General features: G+C 39.6%; 1 protein-coding gene across 2 annotated transcripts in view; it reads right to left on the reverse strand.

Annotated features, from left to right (window-relative positions):
- Positions 1 to 16891, reverse strand: part of CERT1 (ceramide transporter 1) — an 85820-nt gene that overhangs the window by 58606 nt on the left and 10323 nt on the right. For both annotated transcript variants that reach the window (XM_040090352.2, XM_040090353.2), the window contains exon 3: positions 25 to 141. In XM_040090352.2, the coding sequence (XP_039946286.1) occupies positions 25 to 141 (117 nt within the window). The remainder of the gene's footprint in view (positions 1 to 24; positions 142 to 16891) is intronic.

The raw sequence follows: 16891 nt of genomic DNA on the forward strand, positions 1-16891 counted from the left end.
ATTAGAAAACAGAAAATTACCTACCTTGTGTTGTTCTATTGCATCTACCCATTGTTGTCTGTGGTCTGGGTCCTGAGCCCGGAGGTACCAAACACTATCATTCACACTGATATCAAATCTGCATTCATCAAAGTCATGGGGCTGTGATAGAAGAGAGTGTAAGAGTAGCGAAAATTAGCAACATGATCAACGTTACCTCACAGATTATTTTGACATTCCAACACTAATTAGAAAATCTGGTCTAGGTTGTCTCAAATTCATCCCAGATTCTAAATTCTGTATTGTGTATCTGTCTCAAATAATGAACACATACTCTCATAATGAAAGATGCTGGTCTTCTGAAACAGAAAAGCCTATGTAATACATTCTTATTATATAAAATTTTCATAAATAAATTCCACACATAGCAAGTTCCATATTTTCAAATGCTTTGAAACAATCCTTTGGCAAAATATCTACCATACCAGAAAATATTTCTGTATATACATTTTAATTTCAAAACAGGATAAGAATTTCATAACATTACTGGTACCAGTATTAATTTTAGATGAAATACAGACATCATAACAAAAAGGGTAGAACCACAAAAGAAGACTATCTAAATGACAAGTCAGAGCAGGAACTTAAACAAGCCGTGACATGCTCTGCCTCAACTATTTTCACCATGTATATTTCACAGATAATTGGAAGCCACATGCAATCCTTTCACACATCTCCACTCAACTGTATCTGACTTTTAGTTCACTTGCCTTAAATACTAGTAAGCTTTTACTAATACAATAGTGAAACTAAGGAAAGTACAGAGAACGAAAACAATGATCTAACACTGCCAGTTCAAAGTTACTTTTTAGCAAACATCCAACTGAGCCCAATACTCCCTACACCCTTCATCTTTGAAAGACATTTTTAAAGACACAATACAGATGTAGCTGAAAACTTTTCTGAAACTGAATACAAAGAAAAAAATACACATGAAAATAATTGCAGGGGGCTAACAGGCTCCAGGATAAAGGCTTGTGACACAGTCTGAAGGACCACAAATAGTGGTATCAGATGCTGAAGCAAGTCTATCCATGGCAGGAATATCCTTTATAACATAAGGACCACTCTGCCAATACATTCACCTTGCACACTACAACACTGCAAATCGCTCACTAAACACTCCACAAAAGAAAACCTAGAAATAACTCTCATTTGTTGTTATGCACAGCATTCCAGTACTAGTGAGAAGTTTTTTCAAAGAATTTAGAAACCAGAAGCTACTTACACATTAAAGAAAAAAACAATAACAAAACAAAACCAAACCAACACCTTTCTCTTATTCTGTTTTTAATATACTAAGGAAGAAGAAAAGTATAACAGAATTGAAATTATCAAATAAAAAAATGAGCTAGAAAGAGTTTAACAAAAATATGTTAAAAACCAAAGTCAAAAATACATTAAAAACCAAAGTGTAAGCTTAAAGCTTCATATACTTGGTCAGGAACCTGAGTGTTCAATTTTAAAGAAATTTAAACTTCCTACAGGAAAAATCTCCTGATGGTGATGGGTCTGGAGGGGGAGCCTTATGAGGAAAGGCTGAGGACACTTGGTTTGTTCAGCCTGGAGGACACTGAGGGGAGATGTCATTGTGGTCTTCAACATCCTCACAAGAAGCAGCAGGGCAGGCACTGACCTCAGCACTCTCATGATCCGTGACAGGACCTGAGGAGGTGGCAGGAAGCTGAGCCAGGGGAGGTTTAGTTTGGATATGGAGAGTATTTCACCCAGAGATTTGCTGAGCACTGGAAGAGGCTCCCCAGGGAGATGGTCACAACACCAAGCCTGACAGAGTTCAAGTGTTTGGACAATGCTCTTGGGCACATGGTGGGACTCTTGAGGCTCTCCTGCACAGGACCAGGAGTTGGACTTGGTGATCCTGGTGCATCCCTTCAAACTCAGAATTTTCTGTGATTCTATAAACCAGGTTCAGGGTTTTATACTCAGCTCACTATGCAGTTCCATATTATAAAAAAATACAGCTGATCAGGTGATCCTGTTAGATCAAGTTGCTAAAAGGAAAAAAATAACCACTAACAAGGTTATATATGCTTCAAAAGGAAGTTAGGCAGGTGATACATGATTTGCTGTTTACTTATTTAACACCCTAGAGTATGTACTATTTGTTTATCTTCCTTCTCTGACTTTTTTTTTTAAAAAACATGCTTCATTGGAAGAACCCTTAATTAACTGAACACAAAAGACACATAAATCACCTGAATCACGTGATGTGTTCATTTCCTAACACAGAACAAATCAGGTTGTTGTCGATTAACCCCCTTCTCCACCAGTACAGAGCTCAGATTTCATTTTCACCAATAACTTGGCAGACTTCCATATGTAACTTTTTGGCAGCATCTGTTACATTCTCCTCCCCCCAAACTACAGACAGACTTCCTTGGTTTACCTCTGGCTATAAGTGCTTTTACTGTTTTCTGTAGCTGCATCTAGCAAAGACCACAAAGTGTTATTCACAACTTCGCAGGTCTGTCCTTTATTCTTCTAACATTCTCATCAGACATCATTTGATTCCTCTATACTTCCCAGAAGTTTTTCTGTTTCTCTTCACTTTCTTCCTGTAGACTGCAACTCATTTCACTTATATCTCATCTCTTTCTGAGGTTCACTGCTTCTATCCTAGTGTTGCCTTTCCCCTTTACACTCAGAAGCTGTTATAAAGTGGTACAGTTCTTAGCCAGTCATATGACAGGACCTTGGAGGATAAATAGGGATTTTCATCTGTAACAAGCTAAGGACATGCGCTGAGGCCAGGATATGTCCTAATGACCTTTCACAATCAAGATAAGGCAAGAAAGAGGAATGTCTTAGTTATGCAGGGAAGCAGGAAGCAAGTAGGAAATTCACTGCCTATCCTCAGGATTTAAAGCACCTTGGAGAACTTCAGCTGCTTTTTCCCAGCCCACAGCAAGTCTCAAGCAACATGCATAAATTGAGAGGGCACTGGGGAACAAAATCCAGATCAAGAGACTTTGAATGGGGGCACCTGGAAACATCTACAGCATTTTCAAAACTGAGTTGCACAGACTAAAGTGTCTGTGGCAGAGGTAATCTCTGCGTACGCCAGGGGCTCCTTTGAGAGCCCACCAAAAAAAAAAAAAAAAAAAAAAAAGCCCCACAGCTAAATCGTAATTCCATTCAGGAACATGCTGCAAGAAATAGGCCTCTAGCATTCACAAACACCCTTTCTATATGACTTCTAAGCTCTTTTCCAAGGCACCTGCAGAGAATCCTGCAGAAACAAAGGCAATTCCAAGTCTTCAAGATCTTTCCAAAACCAATGGATGCTAGCTCTCAAATTCCAAACATTTCCATCAAGAACAGTTTACACGAGGAAACACTCGCTTGGCTACAGTTACTGAGGAAGTTGGTAACCAGCGCAGGGTCTCATGAGTCATACTGATTGCATTGCCACAAAACCCTTCCTGCTATACAGCTGTCAAGCCTGAGGTATTCATAAGCAATATTAAGAGCAGTATCTACTTGAAAAATACTTCAGGTTCAGGTGCTTAAGGGAAATCACACAGGAAAGATTAAGTGTTTCTATATACTTTATAACCTTCAAGAGTACTCCATGTGAGGGGGGAAAAAAAAAAAAATCAAACCAAAACAAAACCCCAAACCAAACCTGAAATGAAGAAACTTTTGATTGCTCTCTCTCACTACTCCAAATGGCGTTAAAGGCATTTTGTCCTTTCCTTACAGAGGAAAGTCAAGGTGGCTCAAAGCAGACTTGATACAACTCAAGTCTGCACATACAATTTATTAAAGTGCTCTTCTGCCACTATTCTCATTGCAGAACTAGAACTTATCTAAGCTGATTTTTTAAAAAATGTTTGAAGGTTTTTCTTATTAAGAAAGTCCTGGGCTGGGAACTACAATGCAAACAATAGAGGCCTACAGAAAATGAAAACTACAATTCCTTAGATCTCAGACATGAATGTCACAAATTCAGCAGAGGCTGCCACCTAGCCTAAGCTAAAACACGAAACCTGATGTTCCCCTTTTGCTTCTCTAGTGCAACTCAGTGTGAGTTAAGAGAACTTCATGTTCTTTTTTCTGAGTGGGCTTGAGAATGGTGTCAATCAGAAGTTACTTAACCGAAAATCGAGACAAGTTCAAGTTTTGGTAATCAAACTACAGTTTTTTTCTTTAAAAAACAGCCTACACATATATGCCTCATATCAGAGTACCTAAAACGATAAAATATACTAATACTCAGCTTTTAAGAAACAAAAAAAGCCTTATCAAGTAAAACTGACTTAGGTGTTTTGCATATATTTCATTGATGCAAATGCTGTAACTCATGCCTGCAGACTTTTTTTTTTTTTTTTGCATGCAGCATGTGTATAGGGACAAACTGTCTGGCAATCACTTCTTTTCCACTTGTAATCCAAGTTAGTGCATTCTGCCCTTTGCTTCATCTGCTGAGGAAATACTGAAACACCATCCCGCAACTCTGATGTCTATCTGCAAGCACCTTCATGTTAATACTCCTGTAAATCTTTTTAAGATAGCAAACTTCACCGGTTTCAACATAAATACCTCTTATAAAAGCGGTAGACATGAACTTATACCCTGGAAAATGAGATACAAGCCAGACTATAACTATTCATAAACAATGTTTCCAGCTCAAGAGAACCAAACACAAAACTTTTCCCATGTGAACAGTGTCACTGTCCTACCACACAAGGTACAATTTATCTACTTGTTAGGTTTTTTTACCATTCCCATGGAATTCAGGAAAAAGCATCCTTTTTGTACTGTTCTTCAACTTCCTGAAATCCTCCAGTTACAAAGTATCTGAACAAACTACCACTTCCTCCACAAAAAAACCCCAAATGTTCAGAGTTACCACCAACATACTGATTTGCTTATTTGTTTTCACAAATGAGTCAGTAGGTACTGGACCTGGATGTATTCACTCAAATGCAAAAACCACCTCTGTCCTCTCAAGTTTTCAACAGGAAATTCAAAAGATCTCTCCACGATAATATGGCGAAGACAAGAAAGGACAGAGGGGCAACAAGCAATGATCAGAATAAAATAAACTGCATCTGTAACTTTTGAAGCAGACAGAAGTTCAAAAGAGCACTGTATTCACCCACAAGCAAGGAAAATTCACAACAAAAGGCAGCAAACTGGATAAAGGGAGACATATGCATGTGATAATTTAGGATGCAATGGACACCACCAGTATCCTATGTTACAAAAAAGAGAAGACACAATACAATATGATTTCTCTAAGAAATAAGATAACAAGAACCTTAAAAATTAGTTAAATTGATGGACTAGAAAGAGGGAAAGCACTGCAATGTAGCAGGTAACAACATTAAATACAGAAACTAAAAAATCATTCCATGACTCTCAATAAGCATCATGTATCAAAGCAAGAAAAACATTGCAAAGTACGTATTTTTAGTATGAAAATGAAGGAAAAAAAAGAACGTATTTGATACCAGGAAAAAAAAAAAGTTATATGAACATATTCTACAAGTACCTACAGTGAGGTGCTAACTAAATTCCAAAAATAAAAAGTTTACTTTAAGATCTGTGCTATGCAACTGAAGGAAATAGTTCTAAAGTTTTACACATGAAAACTGTATTTCAGCTTCCATGTAAAACCAGTTTGGAACTGGCAAAGACTGTCATTAGTTAACTAGAAAAAAGGCAAATGGAAAACATAGGACAAGTCTGGAAAAGTGAATGTCTTAAACTATTCTTTTGAAAGCATTTAATTCACGAGAGATCCAAACTGTGAAGAAATTGTCCCCTGCTTCCAAAATGTAAAATGGCTGAAAACATGCTAACTTTTGAAAAAACTTTGAACAGAGAGGTAGTGAAATGAAGCACCACTGATATGATTTCAAAGTTGCATTCTAGAAGGTAAATAGTACTAAAAATCAATGGAAAAATACTACCAGCTGAATCGCAATAGGTGTTTTACCAAATAATATTATGCATGGTTAGAATTTTACCAGACAAGATAGTCAAAACACTGTCATTCATTCCTTATTAAATACTAAACAGTAGTATTTTTCAAGTTAGTGTATTCCTCTCCAGTGTCACTGTAAAACTCATGAGTCAAGATGGAGATCATTTATCTACTGCAATCATGGTCAAACATATTTGACTTGGAGAAAACTGACTTAATGTATTGCAAAGTAGAGTTGGATGGTGAGAAACAAGAGAGGCACAGGGGGATTGGGAATGAGGGTTATGGTCTAACACTTTAATTCTGCCACTCCTTCCTCATGCTTTCATGAAGAATTTAATTTTTTCAGCAAAGATTGTATCCACCACTGCAATTCTTTAGGGTAAACCTGCTACAGCACAGGCTCTTCGGAGGCTGCAGCCTCTGTCAAGACATATCTAGCTGCCACGACTGGGTTCTAAACAGGTTGCAGTGCGGTCATCTGGTCTGGTGTGATTCTCTGCCCAGGTTACACCAAAAATGCCTGCACAATGCTCTCCTCCTCTGCAGGCCACAGGGGATCTTATTCTGTGGCTGAAGCACCTCTTCCTGCCCAGGCAGCTGTCTCTAACACTTATCCTCACTCCTCTTTCTCACACACTGGTGAGCAGCATTTTTGCTGTTTACCTCTGCTTGCCTTGAGATGTCACACAGGGGCTGTGGGGCTCAGCTGGGCCCTGCTCTGTGTCTGCTGAAGCTGACCATGTTCTGTGCGGGACAACCTGGAGCCCCACAAGGTACACTCAGTGCAATCATAAAAGCTCATCAAGATCCTTCTGTCAGTAGGACTTATTTTTGAAGGCACTTGGCCTTAGGACTATAAACATTGAAATAATTAATTTTGCAACGATTTTTTAAATATCAGTATCTACCCTTGTTAAGAAAATTAATCCATGAACACCAGAGGTTTATGTCCAAAAAGGAGACAGAGGAGTCCTTTTACTTTATTCGAATAAAGGGGGAGACCATGGGGCATTTCCCCTGGGGTGTCTCAGATTTCCAGAGGACGCAGCCTCCTTTTTATCCTAATTTCCTGGCTGCATTTCCCTCTCTCTTTCCCCAGTGGCTGAGGTACTTGAGAGGTACAGACTTCCCGGAGTGCCTAATACCTAAGATTCCCCTTTTCATGTATAACCCCCCTAATTTTTAATTCTTATGGAATTTACGGGTTTTCCCCATTGTTACTTTCATCTTTCGATATCCAATTTCATTTATAAACAAACCTATGGTTTGTTTGTAAAGGCAAATATCTTCTTTTCTATTCATCAATCAGTAGAATCCTTCCCATTGTTTCTCCTATCTCTCAGTGCTAGTTTTATCTACCAGTAGACCCAGGACTTGTTTGTAAAGACAAATCTTGTCATTCCTCTCACCCTGGAACTAAGTCTCAGGATGGAACAACTTAAAGAAAGCATTATACTTCATTGCTTATAATACATTTCATTAATAATGTACCAAAGTCCCAAAAGACATTACAAGTTCTAATTTCCTATATTTGTAATATTTGCCCCCTGCTGCCCCAAGAAAAGCCAAGCAGATCCACAAATCTGGTGAATTAAGGTCTACAAAGAGTCACAACACAAAATTCTGGTTTCCCTTTCTTAATTCTAAAATCCAAACAAAACCTAGTAGAAACACTGGACTACAATGCCTTGCCTTTTCTTTTTGTTATTCTTAAGCAGCAAGAACTCACTTTTTAGTTACACTGACTAGCTGTATTCTTTTTACATTTATTTGTACAGTATTTTTTTTTTTACACAATGGTATAGGAAAACCTTATTACAAACAAACAAGTAAATAAGACAGTTCTATGCCTATTGAAAATGATAAAGCTTTAGGGGCAAAATATAAGATATCTAACTTCTTGCTCATTAGCACATGAAAAAGAAAACTTTCTCATAATGGCGTATTTGCACATGTAGAAAAAAATAGGCTTAAAAATATTAAAGCCTATTAAATGTTTTTACATTCTTTGCTACTACCCAAATATTCCACTTGAGGTCTTTAGTCTGGATATTTTTTTTCTCAAAATGCCTTTAAACACTTATTTTTCTTTTAAATAATGCTCTTATCTTTTCAAAACCTAGCTAAAGTAGAGGCCAGTGAAAGCAGAAGCATGTAAGCAGAATTTAAAATCAGTTTATCATAGCATGCAAATTTAAAATTAGCTTGGCTTAATCCATTGCAAAGAAGCTCTCTCATGGAAGAACTGTCCTTTTAAGTCTGGATGAAGTATACATTGCATGTTACTTTAGCACTGAAACCACATTTAAAATTTGAAATTACAGAACTCAGGTGTAAACCTGGTCAATCTGGTTTTCTGCACACTTGCCAAATAGATTCAGATGCAAAAGTAATCATATAAAAACAATTTTCATATTTATTTGTGAGGAATTCATCTATCTTACAGGACAGTATCTTACAGCATATTATTTTTTAGATTAGTATTTTATCAAATTATTTCTGCGTTAATGAAGTGGAATTAGCAGGTAGTATCAAGTCAAGTATCAATGGTGTATTGGTTTATATGTAAACATACCCCTGACACTGATATTCTCAAGTGCCTACTGAAAAAAACAATTACTTGTAATAGCAAGACCTAGAATATAACAAATGTGCACTTGAAAAGTCAGCTAAACATTAGTCAGACACTTGGAATGGCACTGTGTTACTAGAAGAAAGAGGGCAAGGCTGAAATAGTTGTAAACCAGCATGTACTTGCTGCCATCACCTTAAGTGATCTTCTAGTGCCTACAGATACATGTAAAAGCTCCATGGATTAGTAAATTTGTATTAACAGACTTAGACACACACACAGAGAAATCAGGATGTAACTAATGGGCCTGTCCTATTTAAACATACTCTGAAGAGCTATCAAGTTATGGAAATGGAAGAGTACATGTCACTGCTTTGGTGAGAACCAAGTTAAAGTGAACCCCCTGCAGACAAATTCATATGGTAATTGTCAGGTTTCCAGGTAGAACAAAATAGCTGCATTATCAGGAAGGAAGACAAGCAATTCTGCATCAACGTTGGAGAATGCAGAAACACTCTCTGAGCCACTTTTTTTAAAGTTTATTTTTACTAGACAGTCAAATATATGAGCAGGAATCACACTCACAGTGCTGCACTCCTAAAATGACTATTTGTATATTTATTAATTTCATTGTACCTCACACAATGTACTGCAGTGTGGCACAGGAGACCAAACACTCTTGCATACACCAGTGGCAGCAGAACAATATGGATTTCACAAGAAAATCATGAATAGCCAGGGAAGGTACTCTACCCTAAGAGAAAAGCCACGCTTCATGGCACTATATTGAACAGACAGAGTAGAACATGCTGGACCTAGATTGACAGTGATGGGAATGGAAATTCCAGTTCTAGGAAATCAGGACATTCCAGCTAGAACAGAGGCCTGATGTATCTGCAAAAGCACCCCACTAAGACTTAATATTAGCTTGGTTTGAATCCAAACATAAGTAACTTAACACAGAACAACTGCATAAGCATTTCTATAAATGCAGTATTAACATTATTAGCAACAGGACTTATGCTAACTATTCAATTCCCAGTCCTGAGCCGGGATAATGAGCTGATCTCATTAATTTGTTATGAAAACCAGCTCTCTGAACTAGACCCTGGAACCAGGTGTCTCTTGTTATTGATACAATATCAAAGCATGAGATATAGACCTTGAAACTATGGACACAGATGAAAACCCATAGCCTCAGAAACATAAACATTTCCTTAATGGCCAAAGGAATTGGCCAGTGAAAACATGGCCAACTGGTCAGTGAAAATGTGCAACCTCCAGAGCTGGGAAGGCTCTTCTTGCTCTTGGTAGCAGCGGTGACTTAAAAAATCCAAACAGCTGAGCAACAGGGCAAGGAAGCAACAAGGCTGCAGCCTGGGAAAGGAACACCTCTCCAGCATCACACCCATCAGGTGCCCATATCATATACTAAAAGATGCTTACAAAAGATCTTAATTTGGGCCTCCGTGTGTTTTGGCAAAAGATGCATACTTCAGTTCTACACCTGTCCTGTCATCCAACCTTCCCCATCCCTCACTGAAGAGTTCTTCAATTAGGTTACCTCTGCCTCAGCAACTAGGACTATCAAGAACAAAGATATCAGGCTAGAAATATGGTACTGGCTCCATGGTACTGCACAGTTACAGGTAACTTAGGATGTCAGTCAGATATCAGTGACTGCTTTGAATACAGAATGATAATGGTTACTGTATTAACTAATATATAGCAATAATTAACAATGTAGAAAAACTAATTAAAAGGAAAAGGCATGTTGCTAATGAATGACAGTCAAAAAGCTTTTATCTTAAAATTTAAAATTGACCTGAATTGTCAGTCTAAACTCTGACATCACAGCTACCTCAAATTCTTATATATATATCTGCATGTGCAAACAGATCTATATATATGTATGTCCACATAATTAGTTTTGAAAGAACTGAAAAAGAGAACTTAAGAAAGAGCAACACTTGTCCTTAAAAGACAGAAACGTAAAAAGTTTTAAGAATTTATTAGACACCAGTTACAATACAATCTCAGTTAAGTACCTGGAGAGCTGGAGTAGTAAATCTTGTTCCAGCTGGTCCTCTTAACTACGGAATGATGGACTTCAGTTAAGAGGAAAGACACATCAACTAGACTTAAGAAGCAGTGAAGTTGGCCACACTATTTGATTGAATTCACCCTAACTAGAATTCAACAAGAACATGGGAAAATACCAACTAAAGTGTATGTCTAAAGGAGGAGGGCAAGAACATGTACTGGGAGAAGAGGAAAACAACACTCAAGCTGTCACCTGTGATAAACTATTTTGAATGTATGAACAGAAAGGGTGGTTAAGCAAGCAACTTCAGGAAGCATCTAAAACAGAGATGGCCAGCCGCAGCTGCACAGTAGATGGAAAGTATTCTGACTTTTTGACTTAGTATTCAGTGAATGCATATCCAAAAAAGAGGTCTAATATTGTACATATCCTCAACGGAGCTGTTGAAAATGGCCTTAACAGCTATCACAAGACACATCAGATAATCAACAGCAAGTTGCTAGGAGGACTGTTGAGCAACACCACAGCCCTGGAGGGGGTGACGTATGAACCAACTGTATTCATAAACAAGAAATCAACTATAAATCAATCTTACGAAAATGCACAGAAATTCAGATTGAATAAGGATTCCAAGTAACATAGAAAAATTTGCTGAAAATAGCCTTAATACCTAAAACATTGAAATTATTTGGAACTTGGTATACATCTGTGAGAAATACTCCACAGCATGAAACTGCTCCAATATACTGCTCCGCAGGCATGAATTATGACCCTGAAGTGTATGTCAAATAATGGACAGTGTTAGAATTTAATTATCATAATAAAGTCATGTCAGGGAATTATATTCTCCTTGATAATAAGAAGACAGAAATACTGCTGGATTACAGCCCTAATTTCAAGAGTGTGGTAACATGATTATATTCAAGTACTAAAGACTAACTCTTCAGCAATATTAAGTTATGGTAAAATATATGATTAATGTACATTGTAGATATATTTTCCATCTTAATTATTTTAGAACATGCATCATTACACAAAGAACAGCCTCACTGAGCTGATCTGGATGTGCATTTTTCCATTTCTGGCTTAATTTCTCCAATACACACTACAGAAGAAACCATCCATTTCTCCACCATGCCAAATATTTTTAGCTTGACAAGGATATTAGCACTTTTCAGAACTTCAATATATACACACACTTTCACTCCACATCAAGCCATCAACGGCTGGATCAGATAACTCAGAGGCATACACAAGTTTGTACAGAGGATGTGAATGCCGAAACTAATTGTCCAGAAGAACCCTAGATTTCAAGCAACTTCCACATGCTGCACCAGCAGCAGCCCAGTGTCATTATCTCCTAGGCATTTTCTCTCTTTCCCTTCCTTCCTATCTTGTTGCTCTTGGGGATTTTCCTCTCCAGAAAAAAAAAAAACAAACACATCAGACCTTTCACATATAAATAAGTATTCCTAACCATATTTGGCTCTATTTAGAATATCCATCTCCCATTTAGCCAAAATCTCCCACCAGTCTAAACTACTTGATTGAGACACACACCGAAGCCTAACAGTACTAATTGCCAAATGTCCTAAATAAACCCCAGCCTTGTTAGGGCTTGCATTTTAAGTCTTAGTTTACTCAGGTCATTTTTTTATTAGCAACTAAGGCTGAGAAGGCACTTTATCAAATTACACAAAATTAATTATTCAATTAAATATCCATCACATCACGCTATGCCAGATTGTTTTCCAGCCTCAGACAGCTGGAAACAATATTTTCCCAAGCAATTAACAATTACTACAAATTTACTGCTAGTGTTTCTACCCAGGGCATGGATTTATGGCTTAGCTTTTTTAATTAAAACGTTCACAAACTAAAACCTATCTGTTTCCGTTCAACTTAACTAGCAACAAACTTAAGCAAACCTAACAGTAGATACAAACTGCAATTACAGCATTCTTTTATCATAAGCAGGTATGTTAGCAAGATCAAATTTTGATACAGTACCTAAAAAAAAAAGTAAATCCAAACTTTATTTCTTCTGTACTTCTATACACTACCTCATCAACTGAGTAAAATACTGTCAGATTTCACATTGTATATAGTGTAATCAATATACTATTAATGTCAAGATGAATTCTTGAAAGTCTGTTTTGCAAGACATGATTCTTCATGCCACTAAGAACATTTCTCTAGCACTGACCAATCTCCTTCAATTAAAAATACACATCTTTATTATAAAACTTAAGAGATTCGCAGGGTTTGACATTTCTGTGGAAAAAACTCATAGGAAGGTTCTGCATGTGTTTTAATTGATGAATGCATGAAGCATTTTCTGTTAACTTGCCAATCTATTTTTAAAAATGTCAATCCGTACTTCCTCTCACAGTGCCCAATTATTAATGGTGGTCACTACCACTCTATAAATAAAACAGAAATACTACTAGAGTGAGGAAAGGCGGCTGTTCAACTAACCATATCTTTAAAGAGCAGAGTAAGCTTTTTATTTTTAGTGGTTGATTACTAGAGACAAACATGTCAGTCTCTCTTCAGACTATATATACGGAAATGAGAAATTAAAAGTTCAGTATTGCCAGTTTAGCTTTCATGTAGTGTTCTTATTCTTTTTGTAAACTGAAAGTTAAATGTTTACATCTGTCCTAATTTACAAAATGAATGTTTATTAAGTTTTTTACAACAACAATTTATTACTACTTAGGGAGAGAAAAAAGCTAAGAGAATTCACTAAGCTGCCCCTCAAGCAGACTTCCATTTTCTATCTTATTGCTTTTCTTGAGTTCCAGATATTCACAATAGATACTCAACCCCCACACCTTTTCAAAGTTCATTCTAAAGCAAAATGGCTGGCTTGCAATTTTTTATATTAATATAGAATGTAATTACCGCCTTCATTAAGCAACTGTGCTTTCCAATTGTTGTTTGTGGAAGAAAAAAAAAAAACCCAACAAACTAGTTCACTTGAAAGTATCTCCACTATGCAAACTGAATTGATTGCTCAGTCCCAGCTCAGGCATTCCCACAGAGCTGTCTAATTGTGTATTTACAACACAATAAAAACAAAGTACTCCAAAAACCCCAAACTAGAAACTAACAGCAAGTTTCTGTCACAGTACAGCTAGTCTGTAGCTAAACAGATATATCTGGCTATAATAAGAAACCCAATCTGGCCTTCCTAGTTCAATAAACAAGTCCCTAGGTGAACAGTCATAGAACAGATTTAAACACAGAGACCTCAACCAATCCCTTCCAACCCTAAATGCAGATGTGTCATTGGCCAGGGAGCTGGGAAGTGTTAAGACCCAGTTCAATCAGTTATCTAGATCCAGGAGTTTTAAACTCCCTGTGTAGGAAGGTTCCAAACACTAAAATGGGCTGTTTGTCTTATGATCCAGAGAACTCGGGTCATAGTTTCTGTCTCCAACCTAGGACCACACGTAGGGGACGGCCATCCCATGAGTAGAGCAGAGGGAGAGAACAACCCATCAGGCTGTACAGAAATATGGCAGCATGAAGAGTCAACCAAAACGGCATGAAGAACAACCAGAGTTTGTGAGAAGAGCTGCCAAAGCAGCAAAATACTGGAAATAAACACAGGACATCGCATGCAGAACCTTGTCCAAAACAGCAAAAAAAGCTGAAAAAACCAGAGCGTGCATGCAGAGCCGCCAAACCAGCAGCGAAAATCTGCAACAATACAGAAAGGAGAGCTGTTTGCAGTGGAAAGCCACCAAAAATCCAGATTCCCCTTTATAAATAGAAAACAGTGCCAAAGAAATGAAAGGATGTTTTTCACTGGAAGAAAACCCCATCATCAAGGTACAGATTCTCATTTTACCTAAAAGGGGAGTAAATTATATGCAGCATGCATTGCTAGCCTTGCTGGCATGATCTGGGAACCACAGACTGAACATTATAAAGCCCTGTAAAACTCTTTCCGACGTGCTGGGGTGGTTGGAAGCCGAGCGGGATGCAGAGACAGCAGCAAAAATGCTGCAGACATCACCTGCCGAAACCAAGGACACGGGGCAGAGCAGCGGGTGAAAAATCGAGAGGGGGAGCGGCCGCTATTTGCCAGAGCTCCCGCACCACCGCCGGGTATATCCTGGGAATGCCCAGGTCCGCCCATGCCCCAGCTACTGGGGTTATCTTTGGGCTCCACACGCAGTTGACGTGCCACAGAGACAGCCCGCCAAAATCCCCAGCGTGGCGTGCGCCTCAGCGGCGGGTCACCCAAGATGGCAGAGAGCACATGGCGCTGGAGTCGCTCATCCAAAATGGCAGAGCGCGGGAGGCAACCCGCAGGGGAAAGAGATACCACGCCAAGCACAAGCAGCGGCTGGAGGCACCCCCGGCCGTGGCATTCAAGACTTCCTCCGGTGTGCCCACCAAAAACCGAAGGAAACGACGCCGTGTCGCCGGAGGCCAGAAGAGAAGCCGGCGGCCCTGCCGCCGGAGCTGTGCCCGCACCACGCGTGGAGCCCCCGGCGCCTGAGGCCGCAGGCTGCCACATACAACTGCGTCCACAGTCGGGACCCAAGAAAACCGAGAAAAACCGAGGCAGCCAGCGCCGCAGTCACTGCCGGAGAGGCTGGGAGGCCCAGCTAGAGCCAGCGGGACCACAGCACATCGCACGGTGCCGGCTCCGAGCAGCCCCAGAGTCCGGCAGAACGACGAGAAGCCGCCCACACACACATACAAATCCTGTTGCCTGGCAACCTCAACTGCGACGATATCCATCCCTCCTGCCCAGCCAGCCAGAGCCTGTAACTCGCCTGGGACTAGGGGAGGAGAAGCAAAAGACGGACCTCGATCCCCCAGTCTGGTTAACCTTAAGGGAAACCCCAAGAGTGTCGTGGGAGAGCTCGCACCACCGTGGGCCATTTGGCTTTCGCTGGGCGGGCTCTTTCCATCAACACCTTCTGCGGAGGTGCAGCGACAGGGAAGGGGCGCGCAGATCCACTGCGGAAATGCAGTGCCACAACAGCAGTGGGGAGCCCGCCATACCTAGGAGACACCTGCGACCGCATGGCGCCTGAGCCAACCCGCACCAAAGTGGGGGTTCCCAGACACGAGCTCCTGCGACGGGACCAAAGATCAGGGCATGGGCAAAGCCCCTGCGCGGAGGCAGCGAGCAGAAAGCGGCAGCCAAGGCACCAGGGTGCGGGAGCGCGGTACCACGGAGGCAGTCGCGATCAGGCTGTCCCGAAAAAGGGGGCAAAGGGCGGGCCACCCTCTCAGTGAGCCTGGCGGGACATCAACAACTCCCATCGTGTAGGCAGTGAAGAGTCAAAGCAAGGAACTCAGCAGCGCCGGCCAAGGCAATGCCAACGAAGGCAGTGCCGAGTTCCTGCCACACACAAAGAGCACTGTTTGCCTGGTAAAACACGGCCTCCCTCCAGTACGACAGCAGAGCCCCACAGCCACCGTGCCCCGCCACTGCTTTGACTCTGCCAATGCTCTCATACCCTAAAAACTCTAATAAGCTAATACTAAATAGAAGAAAAATCAGGCTAGTTCAACTGCCCCTTCCTGAAGAGGGAGGACTGCAGCATATGCATATGCTCAAGTTGAAATTGGTTCTATAACATATAAGGATATGTTATAGGTAATTCTTTTGCAGTTACTTATGAAGGTGTCACACCAATGTTAAAAATATGGACAACAGTTTGCCAAATATGTCCTGAAGTTTATAGTACAATACTTACTGATTTTGATTTTGTGCATTCTGCAGGCATCATGCTTGCTCCATCAACCTGAGAAACAAAACCCAGTTTCGAAATTAAACTGTCAAACACTGTCAAGAGTGTTTGCAGCTACGAGCTAAACTTGTCCTTTCCTGCAACTAATTCCTAGAAATTTTTTGTGTTTACTATTCAAATAGTGATTCCTACATGATTTAAGGAGGCGGTGCTGATATTATACCTATGTTACTACTATCCCAAACTCCTAATTTTACACTGCCTTTTACAAATAGAGGCTCCTGTAATAATTCTAATTAGTAAGCTATCCTTTCAAGTGGTATTTCTTTTTCAAGGTGCTCTTTCTAGAAAACAACTTCCACCTTACATTTTCCCTAATGTAAAAAGATGACCACTAGAATGAGAAACCTAACCCTAACTATTTCTCTCATACTGAAAATACTAATCGCATGTTTTCTTATTTTTAAACTAAAATATAACCATGACTTTTAATGTTGAGGTTTTTTTAAATATGCAGATGTTAATCATAGAACTAAAGTAATTTCAGATTACAAAAG

This window comes from Hirundo rustica, chromosome Z (genome assembly GCF_015227805.2).
Source record: "Hirundo rustica isolate bHirRus1 chromosome Z, bHirRus1.pri.v3, whole genome shotgun sequence".
In the NCBI taxonomy this organism is placed as follows: Eukaryota; Metazoa; Chordata; class Aves; order Passeriformes; family Hirundinidae; genus Hirundo; species Hirundo rustica.